The following is a 15942-nucleotide window of genomic DNA, read 5'->3' on the forward strand; positions in this document are numbered from 1 at the left end:
ACAAGGTGGTGAGGAGTCCGGCCTCGTATTGCGTTGGCAAATTTCAAACCAAACTATCAAACTTTACTCTATTTTCTCATTTGTTGGTTGTACATTTCATTGTATTTAATATAATATACTGTGCTCTGCTCGATGTTTTGAATGCCGACTTCAGGAAAGTTTTTTTTTCTAATTCAATTTTGCGTCTTTTAACGGTTGCCGTTGGTTTAAGGATAGATTTAAAACCCAAATGAAGCGAAGCGCCAAAGCCATTTCAAATAGCGAATGATGCCCTAAAAATAAACAAACAAGAGCATCTGATCGATTTTTACAAAGCTGAAATATAAAAACATGTATTATGCATTTATAAACTATTACTTTCTCACAATTCTATTGCCCCTTTTGGCAGCACAAACACACACACACACACACTGGAGAGAATAGATTTTCCTTTTTCCAAGTAGATAACACGAATTTATTAGGTATCCTTAACGAGCCTGTGCTTTCCTCTCCGACCGTTCACACCACGGAACCGATGAATGTTGTTCCGGTTCCGAATCAGTTTACATGGCTGTCCAGCGTGGCAGGAGCAGATGGACACGATCTGGATTGCATGGATGGATAACCCCTCGGCCGGGTGCGTGTGTGTGGACTTTTCTTCTTCGATTCTTCCTCAAAAAAGCACACCATCACATACACATGTACACACACACTACACAACTCGGAGTGCATCGATGCCCCAGCTCGCCACACACTGCACCACCAACACCGCCACCAGCCGCGTGGAAAAAACGGCCGGAAATGACACACCCGCACGCAGAAGATACATCCTCGCTGCGATAAACTCGTACTCTCTGACTTCTTTACTTTCGCCCACCGCCCGGTTCCATCGGAGTCTTCCCCTCTGTTCACAGTAGGTTGTTGCCTTAGAAACGGAGCTTCTGGAAGAACCACTTGTTCTTGCCGGTCTTGTGTCGCTCCTCGAACTTGCAGCGGATCTGGTTGCGGGCCTTCTTCCGCTTGGCCGGATCCTTCATGTCAGCCACGCTGTATTTGCTGTCCAGGTTCACATCTGGCACGCTGTAGCGCGTCGGCATCAGATGGTTGTAGTTCAGCATCTGGGAAGAGAAAGAGCGGGAGGAGATGATGAGACCGGGTGTCATTAAATACCAACAGCCGCATGCCGCCGCCGCTGCCACTTCCATCGGGTGTGTCGTGCTTACCTTGATGAAGGGCTTGATCTTGCAACGCTTGTGGATGCGATCCTTGCTCATGTTTCGCGTCACACGTCGCGGGTAGCGATCGATGCCGGCAACGAGGGCCTGGCCGAACTGCTTGTCCGACGTGCCGTCATCGAACGTCTTCATGATGATTGCCTTGCGACCGGCGTACCGTCCACCGAGGACGAGTACCACCTTACCAGATTTCATAATCTTACCCATTTTGGCCTGCCGGAGCGGGGGAAGAACAATGACAATGTGGTTATTAATAAAACAATTCTCTAAATCCAAACACCGCTTTCTGCGCGCCGAAAATCGAGTGAGCAAAAGGAAGCGAAACGGGAACACGCGTTTGCCGACGACACGAGTGCAACCACCACAAACAACCCCCAACAACACACGCACCACACCACCAGCAGCAGCAGCCGCACACCCGAGGGCACACACCGCGTTTCCGTCTTGGTACGGTTTCACACACAATTTCGACAAAAGTTGCTCTTTTCTTCATCGGTGTCGGTGGGCACATGTCGCCGCTTCCATTTGCGCTTCATTTTCACTCGATTTTCCGGCACTTTGGTGCGGTTTTATACGCCTATTTTACCTACTTAGTGAAATGTGTTTCACTGGCACTGATGGCCGACCGGAAAAAGAACCCGAAAGAGACGGCACACGCTGACGTTTGCTTTTCGCCGGTTTCGCCCGGATATTCAAACTCGCCTACCGGGTACACTGTCAGCCCGTTTGACAGCTGTGCTGCGGCGAAGTTGTAGCACAGTTTGCGAAGGGGATATTTAAAATGGTCGTTACAAACTGTGCAATTATACGTTTTTGCATTTTGAACTACTGGATTACAGGCGGTCCCCGAGATACACGGTTAATGGGGACCGAAAACGGCCGCAAAATACCGCGTATCTCGAATTTCCGCGTAAGTCGAATCTCGTGATTTCCAGCTATAATATCAATAATTTTCGTGTAATTTTGCAAGTACAGGCGGTCCCCGAGATACACGGTTAATGGGGACCGAAAACGGCCGCAAAATACCGCGTATCTCGAATTTCCGCGTAAGTCGAATCTCGTGATTTCCAGCTAAAATATCACTAATTTTCGTGTAATTTTGCAAGTAGGAGGCGGTTTTAGTCACTTTATGAATTATTAGATATGATTCTGACTGAATATAACTGTTTTAAACCTTTTGAAATAGTTTTTAACATTCGATCAAAAGGGAAATTATTTGGCAATTTGAAATTGATGTGTCAAATCAGTACAATTTGCTCAAAGAATTGTCAAATTTAGAAAACCGCGTATCTCCGAATCCGCGTATAAGAGGTACCGTGTATCTCGGGGACCGCCTGTAGTGGGCGGTTTTAGTCACCTTATGAATTATTTGATATGATTTTGACTGAATATACCAGTTTTAAACCTTTTGAAATAGTTTTTAACATTCCATCGAAACGGAAATTATTTGGCAATTTACAATTTATGTGTGAAATCAGTACAATTTGCTCAAAGAACTGTCAAATTTAGAAAACCGCGTATCTTTGAATCCGCGTTTAAGAGGTACCGTGTATCTCGGGGACCGCCTGTATATAATTTCTGACTATTAAATCGCAATAAAGCAATATTGTTAAAAGCAGAAAATGTCGCGACCAAGTGACTGACCAACCAACTTTTGTTGGTTGCACACAATGTCACCAAGCGTGTGATGGTCGCATCAACTGTTTGAGTCTCACCTCTGATCATCACAGTACAGCTCGTGACGCTGATATTATTTTGTTTCAACCGGAATTTGTCATGACTATGTCAGTCAGAGGCAGAACTGATCACAGTAAAAAAAGTCATGACATTATGACTGATAAAGCGTTGGTCGCAAAATGTCACGAAGCATGCATTGATCACACCAATCGTTTTGCGTATAACCTCTGATTATCACAAGTGAGTACGAGACGCTGACATGGATATTGTTTCAGTCAGATTTTTTATGTCATTGACAGTAACATTTTGCAGCTCTGACGTTGGGTCATCGATTAACGGTCCATGAAGTTTGCGCGACACCTTGTGATATTGAACTGTATTTCAATCATTTATTTGCCTTCTTATTTTTACAAAATCCATACATTTATTTCTAGCTATTGTTAGTTCATGAAAATCACTCAAATTTACACCAAAACCTAGAAAGGTTATTTCACTATAAACGGTCCTACAATATTGCCGTTGCCGTTAACATTAATTAACACACTGAAAAGGACACTGATTGCTGCTACTGCTGCTGTTGCTACTTCCAAACGCATTAAAGCGCAACGTTCGAATAATCCGGCTCGTTTTCACCCCGCACGTACACCGGCCCATGCTTGGCCATGTACTTCTTGATGAACTCGCGCGCCTTCGTCTTAACGGAGTCCGTTACCTCCAGCTCGTGCACGGTATTGTCGCAGTGTTTCAGCTCCTTCAGCATGACGAAATGCGTTAACTGAAAGAAATAGGACAGCCAAACGAAATTTTCAAAACATCCTTCACAGAGCTTCACCATCCAAGTTTCCTTACCTTCCGAGCGAGATGCTTGAAATCGTCCGTATTGGTAATGCGGCCGAGCGGGCAGCTATCCTTCCGATAGCTGCTCAAATGCTGCACGATCACGCCCGCTATGTCGACGCGGAACTTTTCCTTAATTTTCTTCGCCTCCTCGCTGTTCAGATCGCCCTTGCTTGATTTCTTGCGCTTAGCAAGCTTCGCCGTTGCCATGGCTGAGCTTCCACCGCCGTCTGCTGCGCTCTGCTGTGCTGGAGCAGCTGCAGGCCCACCAGTTCCGCTTCCTCCAGCAACGGTCGCACCACCACCACCACCACCACTCTCACCCGTCATTTCTTCGGCCGTTTTACGCTTCTTGCCCAACCGTTGCTGCACCTTCTTCCACTCCTCGTACGGGGAGATCTTTTTCTTCTTGTTCAGTATATCCAGCTCGTCCACGATGCACTTATCTTCCACGATCTTGTGCGACACGACCAGATCATCGTCCATCAGGGACGCATCGCCGGTACCACCGACACCAACACCGCCCAAGCCGCCACTACCTGCCCCATCCGTGGCGGTGGCATTCGCCGCAAGCGACGGCTTATCCAGCAGCGGACCGCCGAACGGATTGTCGGCCAGCGTTTTGGAGAACATGCTGCGGGCGCGCAACCGCTTCGCTTCCTCCTTGCGCTTGCGCAGCTTCTCCTTCGTCTCCTTGTACCGCTTCATCTCCATCTGGCCGTACTGCTTGTCCTCCTCGGTGCGGGGCTGCAGGGACGAGATTGAAGAAAGTAAACATTAATCTGTTGCGCGTCGGACCGATCACACTGATCACTTACACTTATAATGCGGGCCTGCACCAACTTCAGGCTGTGCTTGCGTTTGCGCCGCGGAAGCAGCTGCTGCAGAGTGGCCTCATCCACCGCCGCCGTGCTCGCGTTGGCCGACTCGCCAAAGATTTCCTCCAGCGTTAGCATCTGCGGTGAACCCGATTCGCCCGATTCGCGCTTCACCGGTGCCTTCGACATGTCGTCATTCATGTCGTCCGGTTTGGCCAGCACGTCATCTGCGTGTGTTTGGGGGGAAAAAACGAAATCAAAATTAGCATATGTGTCCTCCTAAACCCCCCTCGGATTCCCCATTCCCCTTACCCAAATTAAAGCTCGACTGCTGTTTGCGCTTCTTCTTGAGCAGCTGCTCGAACTGCGCCGCCAGCTCCTCCTCGCTCGTGTCGCACGTATCGGTCGTGCTCGAGTCGGAGCTGAGCGAAATGTCCTCGTCGTCGGCCACCACCGCCGCCCGGCTGGCGCCCGGCTTCCTCGGCGGCTCCCACTGCGGGATGCGCTCCTTCACGTGGTAGTAGTACAGCCGGCCACGCTCGTCAAGCGCGAAGCGCCAGTACGGCGGCAGCTTCATCGCCGGCAGCTCGTAATCGTCCGGATTGGTCGACATCGGTGGCGGTTGAATTTTGAAGTACGCATGGCTCGGTGGCGTCGGCAGCAAGCGATCGTCCTCCGAGAAGTATTCGCCCGTCGCCGGGTTCATGCGCACCGGGATGTCCATCGGGGCGGTGAGATGCGGGTTCAACCCGAACCGCAGGCACGCGTTCTCGTGCATCAGCCACATCTCCTTCTTGCGCCGCTCGGCCTCCTCGTGTGCGACCTTCATCTCGAACAGGTGGCGCCGCTGCTGCTTGGAAAGGTTGTCCTGCTTCAGCGGCGCATACCCACCGACACCGGCCAGCCCGCCGGGCGGCGGTCGCTTCAGCTTTCCGCCCAGCCCGCCCCCGTACGGTGCGTCGCGATCGTCCAGCGAACGGCGCCGCTTGGGCTCACCGCTGCCGCGCACGAAACCACGGCTGTCGCCCCAGCCACGACCGTCCCGATGCCGGTGGTGCTGCTGCTTTTCCTCCTTCTCGTCGTCGTTTTCCAACCCGATCGCCTGGTAGCGCATGTCCGCCTCCCGCTCGTGCTCCTTCATCTGCTCGATGCGCTCCTTCTTCGGGATGCGGAACACCTCCTTCAGGTTCATCCAGCTGATGAGCAGCTTGCAGGACAGGATGCGTATCTGCGTGCCGAGCCGCTGCTCCTCCGGTGCGTTCTCGTCCTCCGGCTCGGGGATCTGGATGTCTGACGGTAGTACGCTTGCGGCGAGCGAATCCGTTGAGAGTGTTGTCGTTGCTGTCGCCGCCGCAGCTGCTGCTGCTGCTGCTGCAGCTGCTTTCTCCTTGTTTTCCACCTCCTTACTGTCGCACGTGCTGATGATCTCCTTCAGCTTGCCCAGGTCGGCCAGCTTGAGCAGTGCCGGCATGTTCTTCAGCACCTCCATGCTGCCCAGCCCAAGCAGGTCCTTCTTGGCCGCTGCCTGTTGCTGCTGCCGCTCCGTTGCCGGCTGGCTGCTGCTATCACTGCCCGCCCCATTGCTATCGCTCGGCGAGCTGGTGCGCGACGACACTTCCTTTTCCGCTTTCTCACCAACCGCTGCTGGCGCAGGAGGCGGCAGCTGTGGTTGTGGCTCTTCCTTCGGCACAGCGGTCGGACCCGGGACGACTTCCTTCTGTTGTTTGCCCTTCTCCACCCGGGCCCACTTTTCCACCGTGTGCAGTATTTTGCTGTCCTTCAGCATCGTTTTGTTCGAGATTGGCAGCCGGTCGAGCGTGTCCAGGATTTGGATGCGGAACTTGAGGTCCTCGATCGATTCGGTCGACTCGCAGATCCATCCGTACAGCAGCCGCAGTCCGTGGTAGTCGAGGAAGAGGCGGCGGCACGGAAGCTCCCCACTCTGCAGCAGGGTCAGCAGTCGGCTGCGTGATTTGATGTCCTTCGCGCGCACCATCAGCCGGGACAGTTTGAGTGTGTGCGCTTGGTTTTTGAGCCCCGTCTTGAGCAGATTGTTGATCTCTTCGTCCAGGTCGGGATCTTCGTGAATTTCCAGTCGTCGCTGCTTGCGCCCCGTTGTGCGCTTCTTGCGCGTTTTCTTAACCTTCGTCGGTGCAACTGGCGCGGCATCCGACTTGCCACCTTCCGGCCGATCGCCAGCCCCTGCCGCCGCCGCCGCCGCCGCCACCAATGCAGCACCCTTCGCCGCTCTACCAACGTCCAGTTGGGCCGATTGCTGCACCGAGGCCGCCGTCTCCGCCTGATCAACCTTCTCACCACCTTCCTCCTCCTCCTCACTCTCCTCCTCCTCCTCGCCTTCCTCTCCCTCCTCCTCGTCCTCTTCATCCTCATCTTCCTCCTCAAACTCGGAATCCCGGCCCTCACCCGTCGGTTTCGCGCCTATCCACCCGCGGCAGCTTTCCGCCTCGCAGTAGCACTTCTGCGCCTTCCGCCCGTACCGCTGGAACTGGTAGTCGAACGTAATTTCCTCCCCCGGCAGTATGTACTTCGTGCTGAAAAACCCAATCCGCAGCTCCCCGTTCACCGTCCACTTTTGCGTTTCCGCGTTCGGGTCGCACGAGTGGTTGATGAAGCGCGAAATGTTGCCCTTGGTCGTCGCGTCGATAATGCCATCGCTCCGCAGTGCCATGAAGTAGTAGTGCTTGTTCTTTTCCCGCGAGTACGCCTCCGCCCGCTCGTCGAACTGCGCACTGTTCAGCACCTCGCCCACGTACTCCATGATGAACTCGCCCGGCGCGATCGCGCTGCTCGCCTGTATGCCGAAGCCCTTCTTCTCCGTCCGGAACACCTGACAGTGGGCGTACTCCTGCCGCTGGAACCGCCGGTTCGTGCACCGATCACCGACCGTGCAGCGCGAACCACACTCGATCATGAGCAGCCGATTCAGGCAGTCCTCCCCGCACCCGTGCTCACCACGCTCAATTTCCTCGTGCGTCAGGAAGCAATCGCACGTCATCTTCTTCGCCTCCCTGCTCACGATCCGGTCGCTGTGGTAGATGTTCTCGCGGATCGTTTCGAACCGGCTCAGCTTTTCCTCCATGTCGCGCAGATACTCCTCCGACAGCTCCACGTTCGCGCTGTCGCCCTCGTTAGCGATGACGGGCCAGGCGGGGCCGCTTGCACCCGCCACACCCTGCAGATGGCCGCCCGGTTGCATCGCCATCTCGCCCGCCGAATAGCCGCCCGCCAGCGCTTCCGCAGTGCCGTAGGCATCGCCCGCCGCGCCGGACGATTTTTTCATCAGTTTGTCCCTATCGCGCACCAGCCCGTGGCCGCTGGTCCGCTGCTTCTGCGAGCTGATCGTCTTGATGCGGGTCGAACGGCGAATGACGCCATCGTCGATGTAGCTCTCCACCAACCGTACCATATCGACGCGCTGCGAGTCACGATCCTCATCGCGTGCTTCCTCCACCGACGGAACGGATGAAGGAGGGACAACCGTCACGCTGCCACCGCCGCCGCTGCTTGCCGGATCCGGTTCATCGCAGGACATTAGATCGTACGGTGTGCTGGCACCGCTCCGCACCCCGGAATCATCCTCGGACGGGAAGCCACTGCTGCATCGAGACGGAGCGGAAAGGCCCTCACTGTCTGAGAGGCCGGCCACCGAATCGGAACGTAGCGTTTCCGCGTCACTAAACGCTTCTTCCTCCTTCAGCTCGGTAAGCTGTTGCGTCTCCGGTTTGGGTTCCATCGGAGGGACAGCATCAACGGAGGCTGGAGGTTCTTCTTTCACGGGGAGTTGCGTTGGCAACTCGGCAACCTTTGTTTGGACAACCTCAGAGACGTGGATCTCCTCCTCCTTTGGAGTGACTTGGAGTGGTTCCGGAGCTTGTTGTGGTGGAGGTGGTGGTGCCGGCAGCTCCGCTTCAACGCACTCCTCCATTTTGTACATCTTGAGCGACGCTTTCGTTACGATCCTCGGCGCTTCGGGGGAAGCTTTGATCGGTTCCGCGGGTTCCTGCTCAACCGGCGGACATTCCGGAACATTCCTCGTTTCAACCGTCTGTTCCTCGATCTTCTTCTGAGGGCTCTCCGTAACGAGCGGCTTATCCACCGGTTTTTCCTCCACCGCTTCAACGCCGCTCTTCGGTTTGGACGAATCTCGCTTGGAGTCCTTCGTTTTGGACGATTTCTTCACTATCGAACGATCGCGATTCGTTTCCTCCTGAAGAAAGCTGCCGCCCGCACTGACGCTCTTCCGACTGGTGCGTTCCTTTTCCCCACCCTCGCCACGATCGCGTTGTTGCTTCTCCTCTTCCTTTTCTTTGGGGCGGCTGGAGCGATGCCCGCTTGTGTCCAGCCGACGTGCGCTCGCTCCCTCATGCGAGGACGATGATTTCGAGCTCTTGTGCTTACTGCTGCCGCTGCTGCTGCTATGCCGACTGTGTTCCTTCGTCCGGTGGGAGGAGGACGATGAAGAGGAATCATCCCGGTCCTTCGTTTCCGCACGCCGGCGCGAATCATCGTGCGGTGGTTTCGTACGCGATATTGGCTGCAACTCCAGCGCTTTCATCTCCGACTCGAAACACTTTTTCGGCTTATCCGGACGGGGTGGAATTGCCGACGGACGTTTCTTGCTGCTAGAAGGGATGGAGCTTTCCGCGGTTACGATCTTTTCTTTCGCTTCACCCGTAGTACCAACGTCGGACGATCGTTTATCCGCTTCCTTTCCTTTTCTTAACTTATCCTTCTCATCGCTTGCGATCGTCCCTAATGGCACGTGTTGATCACGCTCCGTGCCAGCCGACGACACACGATCCAAACTAAGCTTCCGATCGTCTTTCACGCGCACTGCTCCATCACTTACCGCGCGTTTCTCGTGCCGTTCATCGAGGCCCATGGGCCGATCTTTCGAGTGTGTTCGCTTGCGCATCTCCTCCTCCAATCGTTTCCGCTCCTTTTTACGCTGCTCCCCCCGCGAGCGATCCTCGTCGGGGGTGGACTTTTCCGACGCACGATACTTGTCCCGGCTCGAGGGCGATTCTTTGGGCGGTCGCTCTTTGCTGGATCCTTTGCGCGAGCCGCCCGAATCGGTCAGCTTCGTGTCCTGGTCTCGCTTTTCTTTTCTCGGCGGTGTTTCGACGATTTGCTTCGGCGGGGGTGCAGGATCCTCCCGATCGGGCTTTTCTGTCTCGACGGAAGCGTTCAGCTCGGGTGGTGCAATTGCTGGCTCTTTTGGGAGATTTGTTTGTTCGGTTGCTTTGTTCGTGGCAGTGTCTGACGGAGTGTCCTTTTGTGTTGGTTCATTGTGGGGAAGTTCGTCAGGCAGATCAGGTTTATTTTCTGGAATTGCTTCACCGGGTGTTGGTTGTTCTTGGACACAAATCTCAACCGTTGCTGTTTCTACCTCACAAACTGATTCAACAGGCGTTTCCAATACCATTGATGTCGGTTCCGCTTCTGTTGGTTGTTCTGTAGAATCCATTTTGTCTGGAATTTCCTCCACTTCCTTCGGAGCAACTTCAGCTTGAACTTCAGGTTCAGTTGCAACTTCTTCAGGATGTTCCACCTTCTCCTCCACTACTTCTTCAATCGTTGCGCTTTCCAGTGCCGTCTCTTCCACGTGTTCTACCGCAACTTCCACGACTTCAGCAGACTCTTCCGATGGTTTCGCTAAAGATTCCTCTTCCTTCTCACGCTCTCCTTCCACCGAATCATTCACCATTTCCTCACCACCCTCCATCACACCTCTGGCTGCTCCTCTTCCCCTTCCTCCCCGACCTCCACGGCTTCCACGGCCACCGCGACTGCCCCGTCCGCCACGCGATCCACGCCCACCGCGGCTACCACGACCACCTCGACTGCCCCGGCCGGATGTCGGCCGCTCCTCCGGCGCATCGATAATGATCTCATCGGCCTGCAGCACTATCACATCCTCATCGTCAACGACCGCTTCGGGCGCAACCACTTCCGCCTCGACGGTGCTCGGTTCCAGCGCCGCATTTACATTGGCGGGCGTTTTGTACGACCGTCTAATAAACGTAGACCCGGCCGGCCGTTCCGGTGTACTGCCCACCGCGGCCACCTTTGGCTTTCTACCCCTCGTCCCGCCGCCCATGATGGGCGGACCACTCTCCACCAGCTCCTGGGAGCTCGAGCTGTGTATGCTGTCATCGTCTCCGAACACCGCTCCATCGATCCGGAGGGAAATCAGCGAATTGTTTCGCTCCTCCGGCCGGGGCAGCTGTATCGTTTCGTCGCACGGATCGACCCCCGCTATGTCCAGGATGCTGGTGACGACCGGTTTCTTCTTTCTACCCCGCTTTGCCCCTGTCGATCCGCCACGTACCGCCGCCGTGCTGCTGGGTGGTGGTGCCTCCTTCGTGGGCGTTTCGTACACCGCTGCCGGGAGCGAGGTTCGCTGCTGTTTGCTCGTGCCGGGCTGCAACATGCCACTGCCGATCGTGCCCGCCACCCGCCGAGGCGATTTGCCGCTAGAGTACGTGCGCACCGGCTGCTGGGCAAAGAAATACGTCGATAAATCGGATGATGTGCTTGCGGCGTGCGGAACCCAGCCGGACGAGTACGTTACCTGATTCATCGGCAGCGGTGCGTCCACGACAAAGTCGCGGAACTTGTTCGTCGCCTTTACCTGCCGTTTGGACTTGCGCGTGCCGGCTCCACTGTCCGCCACCTCCGGCTCATCCTCGATGTACACCACCGTTGTTTCCGCGTCCACCAGCAGCGTCCCGTCCGCCAGCTCGCTTCCCACCAGCGTTTCCTCCGTCACGACGATCGTCTCACCGTCGATCGTTTGACAGTCCAGCAGCTGCACCTCCTCCGCCAGCTCCTCCTCCTCCTGCTGCACCACAACCGAGTCGCCGGCAGAAGCGCCTTCGAGCGATTTGCTCGTTTCATCGTCCAATATTTCTATCATCTCCACCATCTCACCATCGGCGTACGGTGATTCCTCTACCGGCGGCGGAGAATTGACACCCAGCGATGATGCACCCCTGCCGCGACCACCCCGTCCTCGACCAGCACCCCGACCAGCGCCTCGACCCCGCTTACGGCCACGTCCAACGCTGGCCACCAGCATTTCCTGTACCGGCGTGACCGAGGCCGACCGTCCCCCGCTGTCGCTGCTGCGGCTGCGACTGTCGGACGATTCGTCCGCCAGCTCCGTCACTCTTCCGCCGGCCGACATCTTGCTTCCCGTGCCGCGCTTCCGTCCCATCGCTGTGGATTGTTGGGCGTCGGGCTGGCCCTACGTTTGATTGTTTTGCTAAAAAGGGCGTTAATCTGCACACCAACGAGAGAAGCTTACACGCGAAAAGACCAGTGGCACGGTCTCGTCCTACGACATGATTATTTAATCTTGGCACTTGGAACTGCGATATGCGCTCGACCTCTTTTGCCGCTTCTTGGAGCTTCTTCTTCCTCTTCTTTCTAATGTTTGAAGGGTCCGTGAGATAATTAAAAAAACGTAAACACAACAAACAACCCTTCAAAAGTGCTGAATACGAACCGGCGCGTTGACAGCTGTCAAAGTCGCTTTGCGAGACAGGGGTGTCAAACTGCTGTGGTTTTCTCGTTAAAAATGCAAAATTAAATTCAAATGTTCTTTTCTAAACCCTAACAAGAGCTTGTTCAAATAATTGTTCAGATGAAAGTGAAGTTATAATAAATAAAAAGACATTTGTTCATACATTCATGCAAATAATACAGCGAAACGAGCCTACGCACGTGCTCCGCTGGGGGGATGTTTACGTTCCGTTCGGGTCTGTCAAACTATTCAGCACATATCGCACCGAACGAAGTGGGCAAAAGAGGCAACACAAAAACAACCAAAACCACCCTAAACAAGTGCAAGAAGAAGAAGAAGCAGAAGTAGTGCACAGGGGTGAAAAGTGGTAGAAAAAGTGGGGCGCCTCTCACACAGTGACGTAAACACTACGCGCGCAGTGCCGTCTTGGTGTGCACCTTCTGACCGCGATCAGGTTACGCACTCACACACACACACACACCGACCGACAGACGGCATTGTGGTAACCACGGAACTCGGCCCTTGCAATTGCAAAGGCATGTCCTTCCGGTGCAGACCAATTAGCAGCTCGGGACAAAACCAATCGGGAAAAAACATGTGATAATAGTGTGCCGCGTGTGAAGAAGAACGGGAAACTTCTCTCGCTTGCTCCAAGTGCCAGTGCCACACGGGAATCGAAATCGGGACCAATCAAACAAAAACACTCGCAAGGAAGAGAAAGCGCCAGTACGGGGGAACAGCCAGCCAGCCAGCCAGCCAGTGTGTTTGCGTGTGTGTTTGTGTAGTGTTTATTTTTAATTGTCCTAAAGTCCTTTTCGTTTTGATGTTTTGTTCGTGAAAAGATTGTTCGCTCGACGGTGCTAACACTACGATCCCGAGGCGTGATAAATGGCTCGGTTAAGATAACACACGCACGCGTGAGGCAAGAGCGGCTGGGAGCAGTGGTGAAACGCCAGCAAAGTTAAGCAACACACCACTCGCACACACACACGGAAAGTGGCGCACCTAATCCACAGCAGCAAAAAAAGCCCGCGGAACGAATTTACGAACGATCTCGGGTTGCTTCGATAAGAAAGTAAGCGAAGTTGGATTTTGCTGCACGACCCCGAACACAGACCCCGATCCCGCCAAGATGAGCGTCTCCAAGTATCTTCCCATTCATGTATCCACCTCACAGAAGGTAATTTGTAACGCCTGGTGCTATTCCTACGATCATAATTTCAGCAAATTAATCGTTTTCTCCTCCTTTTAGATCATTATCCTATCCGTATCGGCTGGCGTGGCCCTGCTGGGCGCTCTTGCCGCGTACCTTGGCCGGCGGAGAACTCCACTCCCGCAGCAGCGCCGGATACGCAAGCCCGGCAACAGACGGACGCGCAACAGTGTCCGCAGCCCGAACGATATCATGTCGGTGGCCGGCTCGAAAGTGTCCGCCCGCTCGTACAGTCCCAGCGGGTCCGTTCACGCCATCTCCGACCGCATGTCGCTCGCGTCCGGGTCTCTAGTGGCCGCCGGAGGTCCGGTCGCAGCGATGGGCACCGTCTCGCTGCTCGGAAACACAACGCCCCTTACCCCGCAGCAGCTCGGCGTGATGGGCATGGAGGCGCTGGAAAACGTGGTCAGCTACTGGGAGGACGCCCTGACCGGGCGCAACGATTCGGACATCATCCCGGGCCGGGCCGCAAACGTCGATCAGGACGAGTTTTGTCGCGAGCTACAGAACCTGCTGGACGCTGCCTACAACCTGCAGGAGCAGGGTGAGCTGCTCTTCCTGGACGAACGATCCGTGCTCTACCGGGACGATGAGCGGAAAGCCATTACCGGGTCGGAGCACGGCCTCACGAACGGGCACCGGTCCGGTTCGGATCCGAACTTCGATTCGGCGGAAAGCTTCGCGTCCGCCCTGGACCAGGTGGCCGATCTGCGCGAGTTCGACGACACGGAATCGTTCATGGATCTGGAACGGTACCCGCTGTACTCGAGCGCGCTCGAAACGATGGACGACCAGCAGATACCGTACCGGACGCTGCGCACCGACATGGTCGGCTGTGCGTCCGATACCGAGTACCTGGCGAAGCTGCACTGCATACGGCTTGCCTTTAAGCTGCTGTTCAAGGTAATACGCGCGATTCGCTCGGCAAGCTCGGGACGCTTTGGGCATTGATTTTAAAAGCAACATCCTCTCTAAACCCCCTCCCTTTCTTTAGGATCCCAAAAATGGACGCTGGGTAGCGGACACCGGCCGACAGATACTGACCGATCTGCTCTGCCTGGGCGATAAGGATCCGAAGGATTTCCTCGTCGCGTACGAATCGATGCTCGAATTTCTCCAAAACCCCAACAACTGGGTCGACATCGAGCTGGAGCTGGAGTCGCGCAACGTGAAAGCGATGACGTTCTACGACGTGGTGCTGGACTTTATCATACTGGACGCGTTCCGGGATCTCGACGCACCGCCCAACAGTGTGCTGGCCGTCATCAACAATCGCTTCCTGTCGAACGGGTTCAAGGAGTCGGCACTAGCGACCGCCGTCTGGTCGGTGCTGAAGGCGAAAAAGCGCATGCTCAAGTTCCCGAACGGCTTCATGTCGCACTTCTACTGCATCACCGAGCAGCTGTCCCCGCTGATGGTGTGGGGTTTCTTCGGGCCGAACGAAAACCTGAAGGACGTGTGCCAGTACTTCAAGGATGAGACGATCGGCTTCCTGTGCGACATCTACAGCTTCCAGAAGTGCCGGTACACCACGGTGGAGGAGCTGGCGGAGGACATACTGGAGAATATGCGCAAGCGAGTGAACAACATAGGCGTCAAGTTCAATCAGTAGTGCTCCATCGATCAATTGTGTTTTGTCCTGTTTTTTTTTCGGTTCTAATTTATTCCATCCCTGCGGGGTGGAGCTCTTAAGGATAAGGGAATTTGTCTTTCTTTCATTCTTTTGGTGTGACGATCACCTTAAATTTTCGTAAGAACAAAGCGGGCGGCCACTTGTGGGATATGCGTATGTGGTGGTGTTGGTGCAACGGGCGACGAAAACATGGTCAGATCAAGCAAGCAAGCGGGTAGATTTAGTACAACAAACTATAACATAAGCACCATTTAAGAAGCAGGAGGCATTAAAGGGGGTGGAAGGTGGGGACTGTAACTAAGTTGTTTCAAATGCACACCACATGGGCACAACACAAATACACCAAGGGTGTTGTCGGAGGCTATAAAGACAGCTAAGCGTAGGGAAATAGCTTTAATGAGTTGAGGAATAAATTTGCGCATCAAAAAACGCCGAAAAGTTGCTTTCCTTTTTTTTTGTCCATTACTTGTGTGCGATGTTTCATATATCTCCAGGGATTCATGAATCTTTAAAGATGTATGATTTTCACAATAAAGGGTTTTCCAGGAGTTCTCATAGCTGTGAGACACTTTATTGACTCTTAAGTGAAATGAACTTAATGTAAAAAGAATTGGACTCTATATCACCCTTGTTGGACAAATTCAATCGGAATTTCCACTAAGCCTGTCCAAAAAGGGTGCCATTCAGTCCAATTCCCAACATATCAAGTTCACTTCCTATAAGAAAGAGTCGAGAAAGTTTCCCACAACTATGAGAATCCCTAAAAACCCTGTATTGTATTTGCGCGATCGCACCTAACAACATGCCAGTCGTGGGTTCAAGCCTCGCATGGACCGTCTCTCCGTAGCAAAATAAAACTACCCGGCTGCGTGGTACATGCCAAGAAGTCCCGAAAGCTTCTACAGGCTGGCATGACCACGTAGGTTGAATCAGATTTACCCAAATCTAACTGGGTCGAGAGCTAGGCCGTTTATAGCCTCTCCATTGAGAACGTGATCAAT

At 54.2% G+C, this 15942-nt stretch overlaps 3 protein-coding genes across 5 annotated transcripts; 1 reads left to right on the forward strand and 2 right to left on the reverse strand.

The window, feature by feature from the left end:
- Positions 1-420: 420 nt before the first annotated feature.
- On the reverse strand, positions 421-1900 carry LOC120903329 (60S ribosomal protein L27). 2 transcript variants are annotated; one of them, XM_040312699.1, is made up of 3 exons: positions 1805-1900; positions 1203-1427; positions 421-1097 (listed from the first exon to the last, which is right to left on the reverse strand). In XM_040312699.1, the coding sequence occupies exons 2-3, from the start codon at positions 1419-1421 to the stop codon at positions 906-908; spliced, it is 411 nt and encodes a 136-aa protein (XP_040168633.1). In that variant the 5' UTR covers positions 1422-1427; positions 1805-1900; the 3' UTR covers positions 421-905. The 2 variants fall into 2 exon arrangements, with proteins under 2 accessions (XP_040168633.1, XP_040168634.1); XM_040312700.1 differs by having other exon boundaries at positions 1801-1893.
- Positions 1901-3255: 1355 nt separating this feature from the next.
- On the reverse strand, positions 3256-12111 carry LOC120901301 (probable histone-lysine N-methyltransferase CG1716). 2 transcript variants are annotated; one of them, XM_040309101.1, is made up of 5 exons: positions 11142-12110; positions 4859-11063; positions 4547-4773; positions 3741-4475; positions 3256-3666 (listed from the first exon to the last, which is right to left on the reverse strand). In XM_040309101.1, the coding sequence occupies exons 1-5, from the start codon at positions 11784-11786 to the stop codon at positions 3487-3489; spliced, it is 7992 nt and encodes a 2663-aa protein (XP_040165035.1). In that variant the 5' UTR covers positions 11787-12110; the 3' UTR covers positions 3256-3486. The 2 variants fall into 2 exon arrangements, with proteins under 2 accessions (XP_040165035.1, XP_040165034.1); XM_040309100.1 differs by having other exon boundaries at positions 4859-12111.
- A 221-nt stretch (positions 12112-12332) lies between these two features.
- LOC120901303 (mitoguardin) lies at positions 12333-15379 on the forward strand. Its single transcript, XM_040309124.1, has 4 exons — positions 12333-12854; positions 12938-13275; positions 13348-14211; positions 14303-15379. The coding sequence occupies exons 2-4, from the start codon at positions 13228-13230 to the stop codon at positions 14918-14920; spliced, it is 1530 nt and encodes a 509-aa protein (XP_040165058.1). The 5' UTR covers positions 12333-12854; positions 12938-13227; the 3' UTR covers positions 14921-15379.
- The last annotated feature ends 563 nt before the right edge of the window (positions 15380-15942 follow it).

The sequence above is a fragment of the Anopheles arabiensis genome, chromosome 3 (assembly GCF_016920715.1).
Source record: "Anopheles arabiensis isolate DONGOLA chromosome 3, AaraD3, whole genome shotgun sequence".
In the NCBI taxonomy this organism is placed as follows: domain Eukaryota; kingdom Metazoa; phylum Arthropoda; class Insecta; order Diptera; family Culicidae; genus Anopheles; species Anopheles arabiensis.

What these genes read in the sequence shown, in the direction of transcription:
- LOC120903329 (XM_040312699.1), bottom strand. Translation starts at nt 1,421, where the DNA reads ATGGGTAAGATTATGAAATCTGGTAAGGTGGTACTCGTCCTCGGTGGA. An exon ending in AGATCAAGCCCTTCATCAAG is followed by an intron (nt 1,098 to 1,202) that starts GTAAGCACGACA and finishes TTCTCTTCCCAG; the next exon opens with ATGCTGAACTACAACCATCT.
- LOC120901301 (XM_040309100.1), bottom strand. Translation starts at nt 11,786, where the DNA reads ATGGGACGGAAGCGCGGCACGGGAAGCAAGATGTCGGCCGGCGGAAGA. An exon ending in TGCAGGCCCGCATTATAAGT is followed by an intron (nt 4,476 to 4,546) that starts GTAAGTGATCAG and finishes TCGTCCCTGCAG; the next exon opens with CCCCGCACCGAGGAGGACAA. An exon ending in TCAAGCATCTCGCTCGGAAG is followed by an intron (nt 3,667 to 3,740) that starts GTAAGGAAACTT and finishes TATTTCTTTCAG; the next exon opens with TTAACGCATTTCGTCATGCT.
- LOC120901303 (XM_040309124.1), top strand. Translation starts at nt 13,228, where the DNA reads ATGAGCGTCTCCAAGTATCTTCCCATTCATGTATCCACCTCACAGAAG. An exon ending in ATGTATCCACCTCACAGAAG is followed by an intron (nt 13,276 to 13,347) that starts GTAATTTGTAAC and finishes TCCTCCTTTTAG; the next exon opens with ATCATTATCCTATCCGTATC. An exon ending in CCTTTAAGCTGCTGTTCAAG is followed by an intron (nt 14,212 to 14,302) that starts GTAATACGCGCG and finishes CCCTTTCTTTAG; the next exon opens with GATCCCAAAAATGGACGCTG.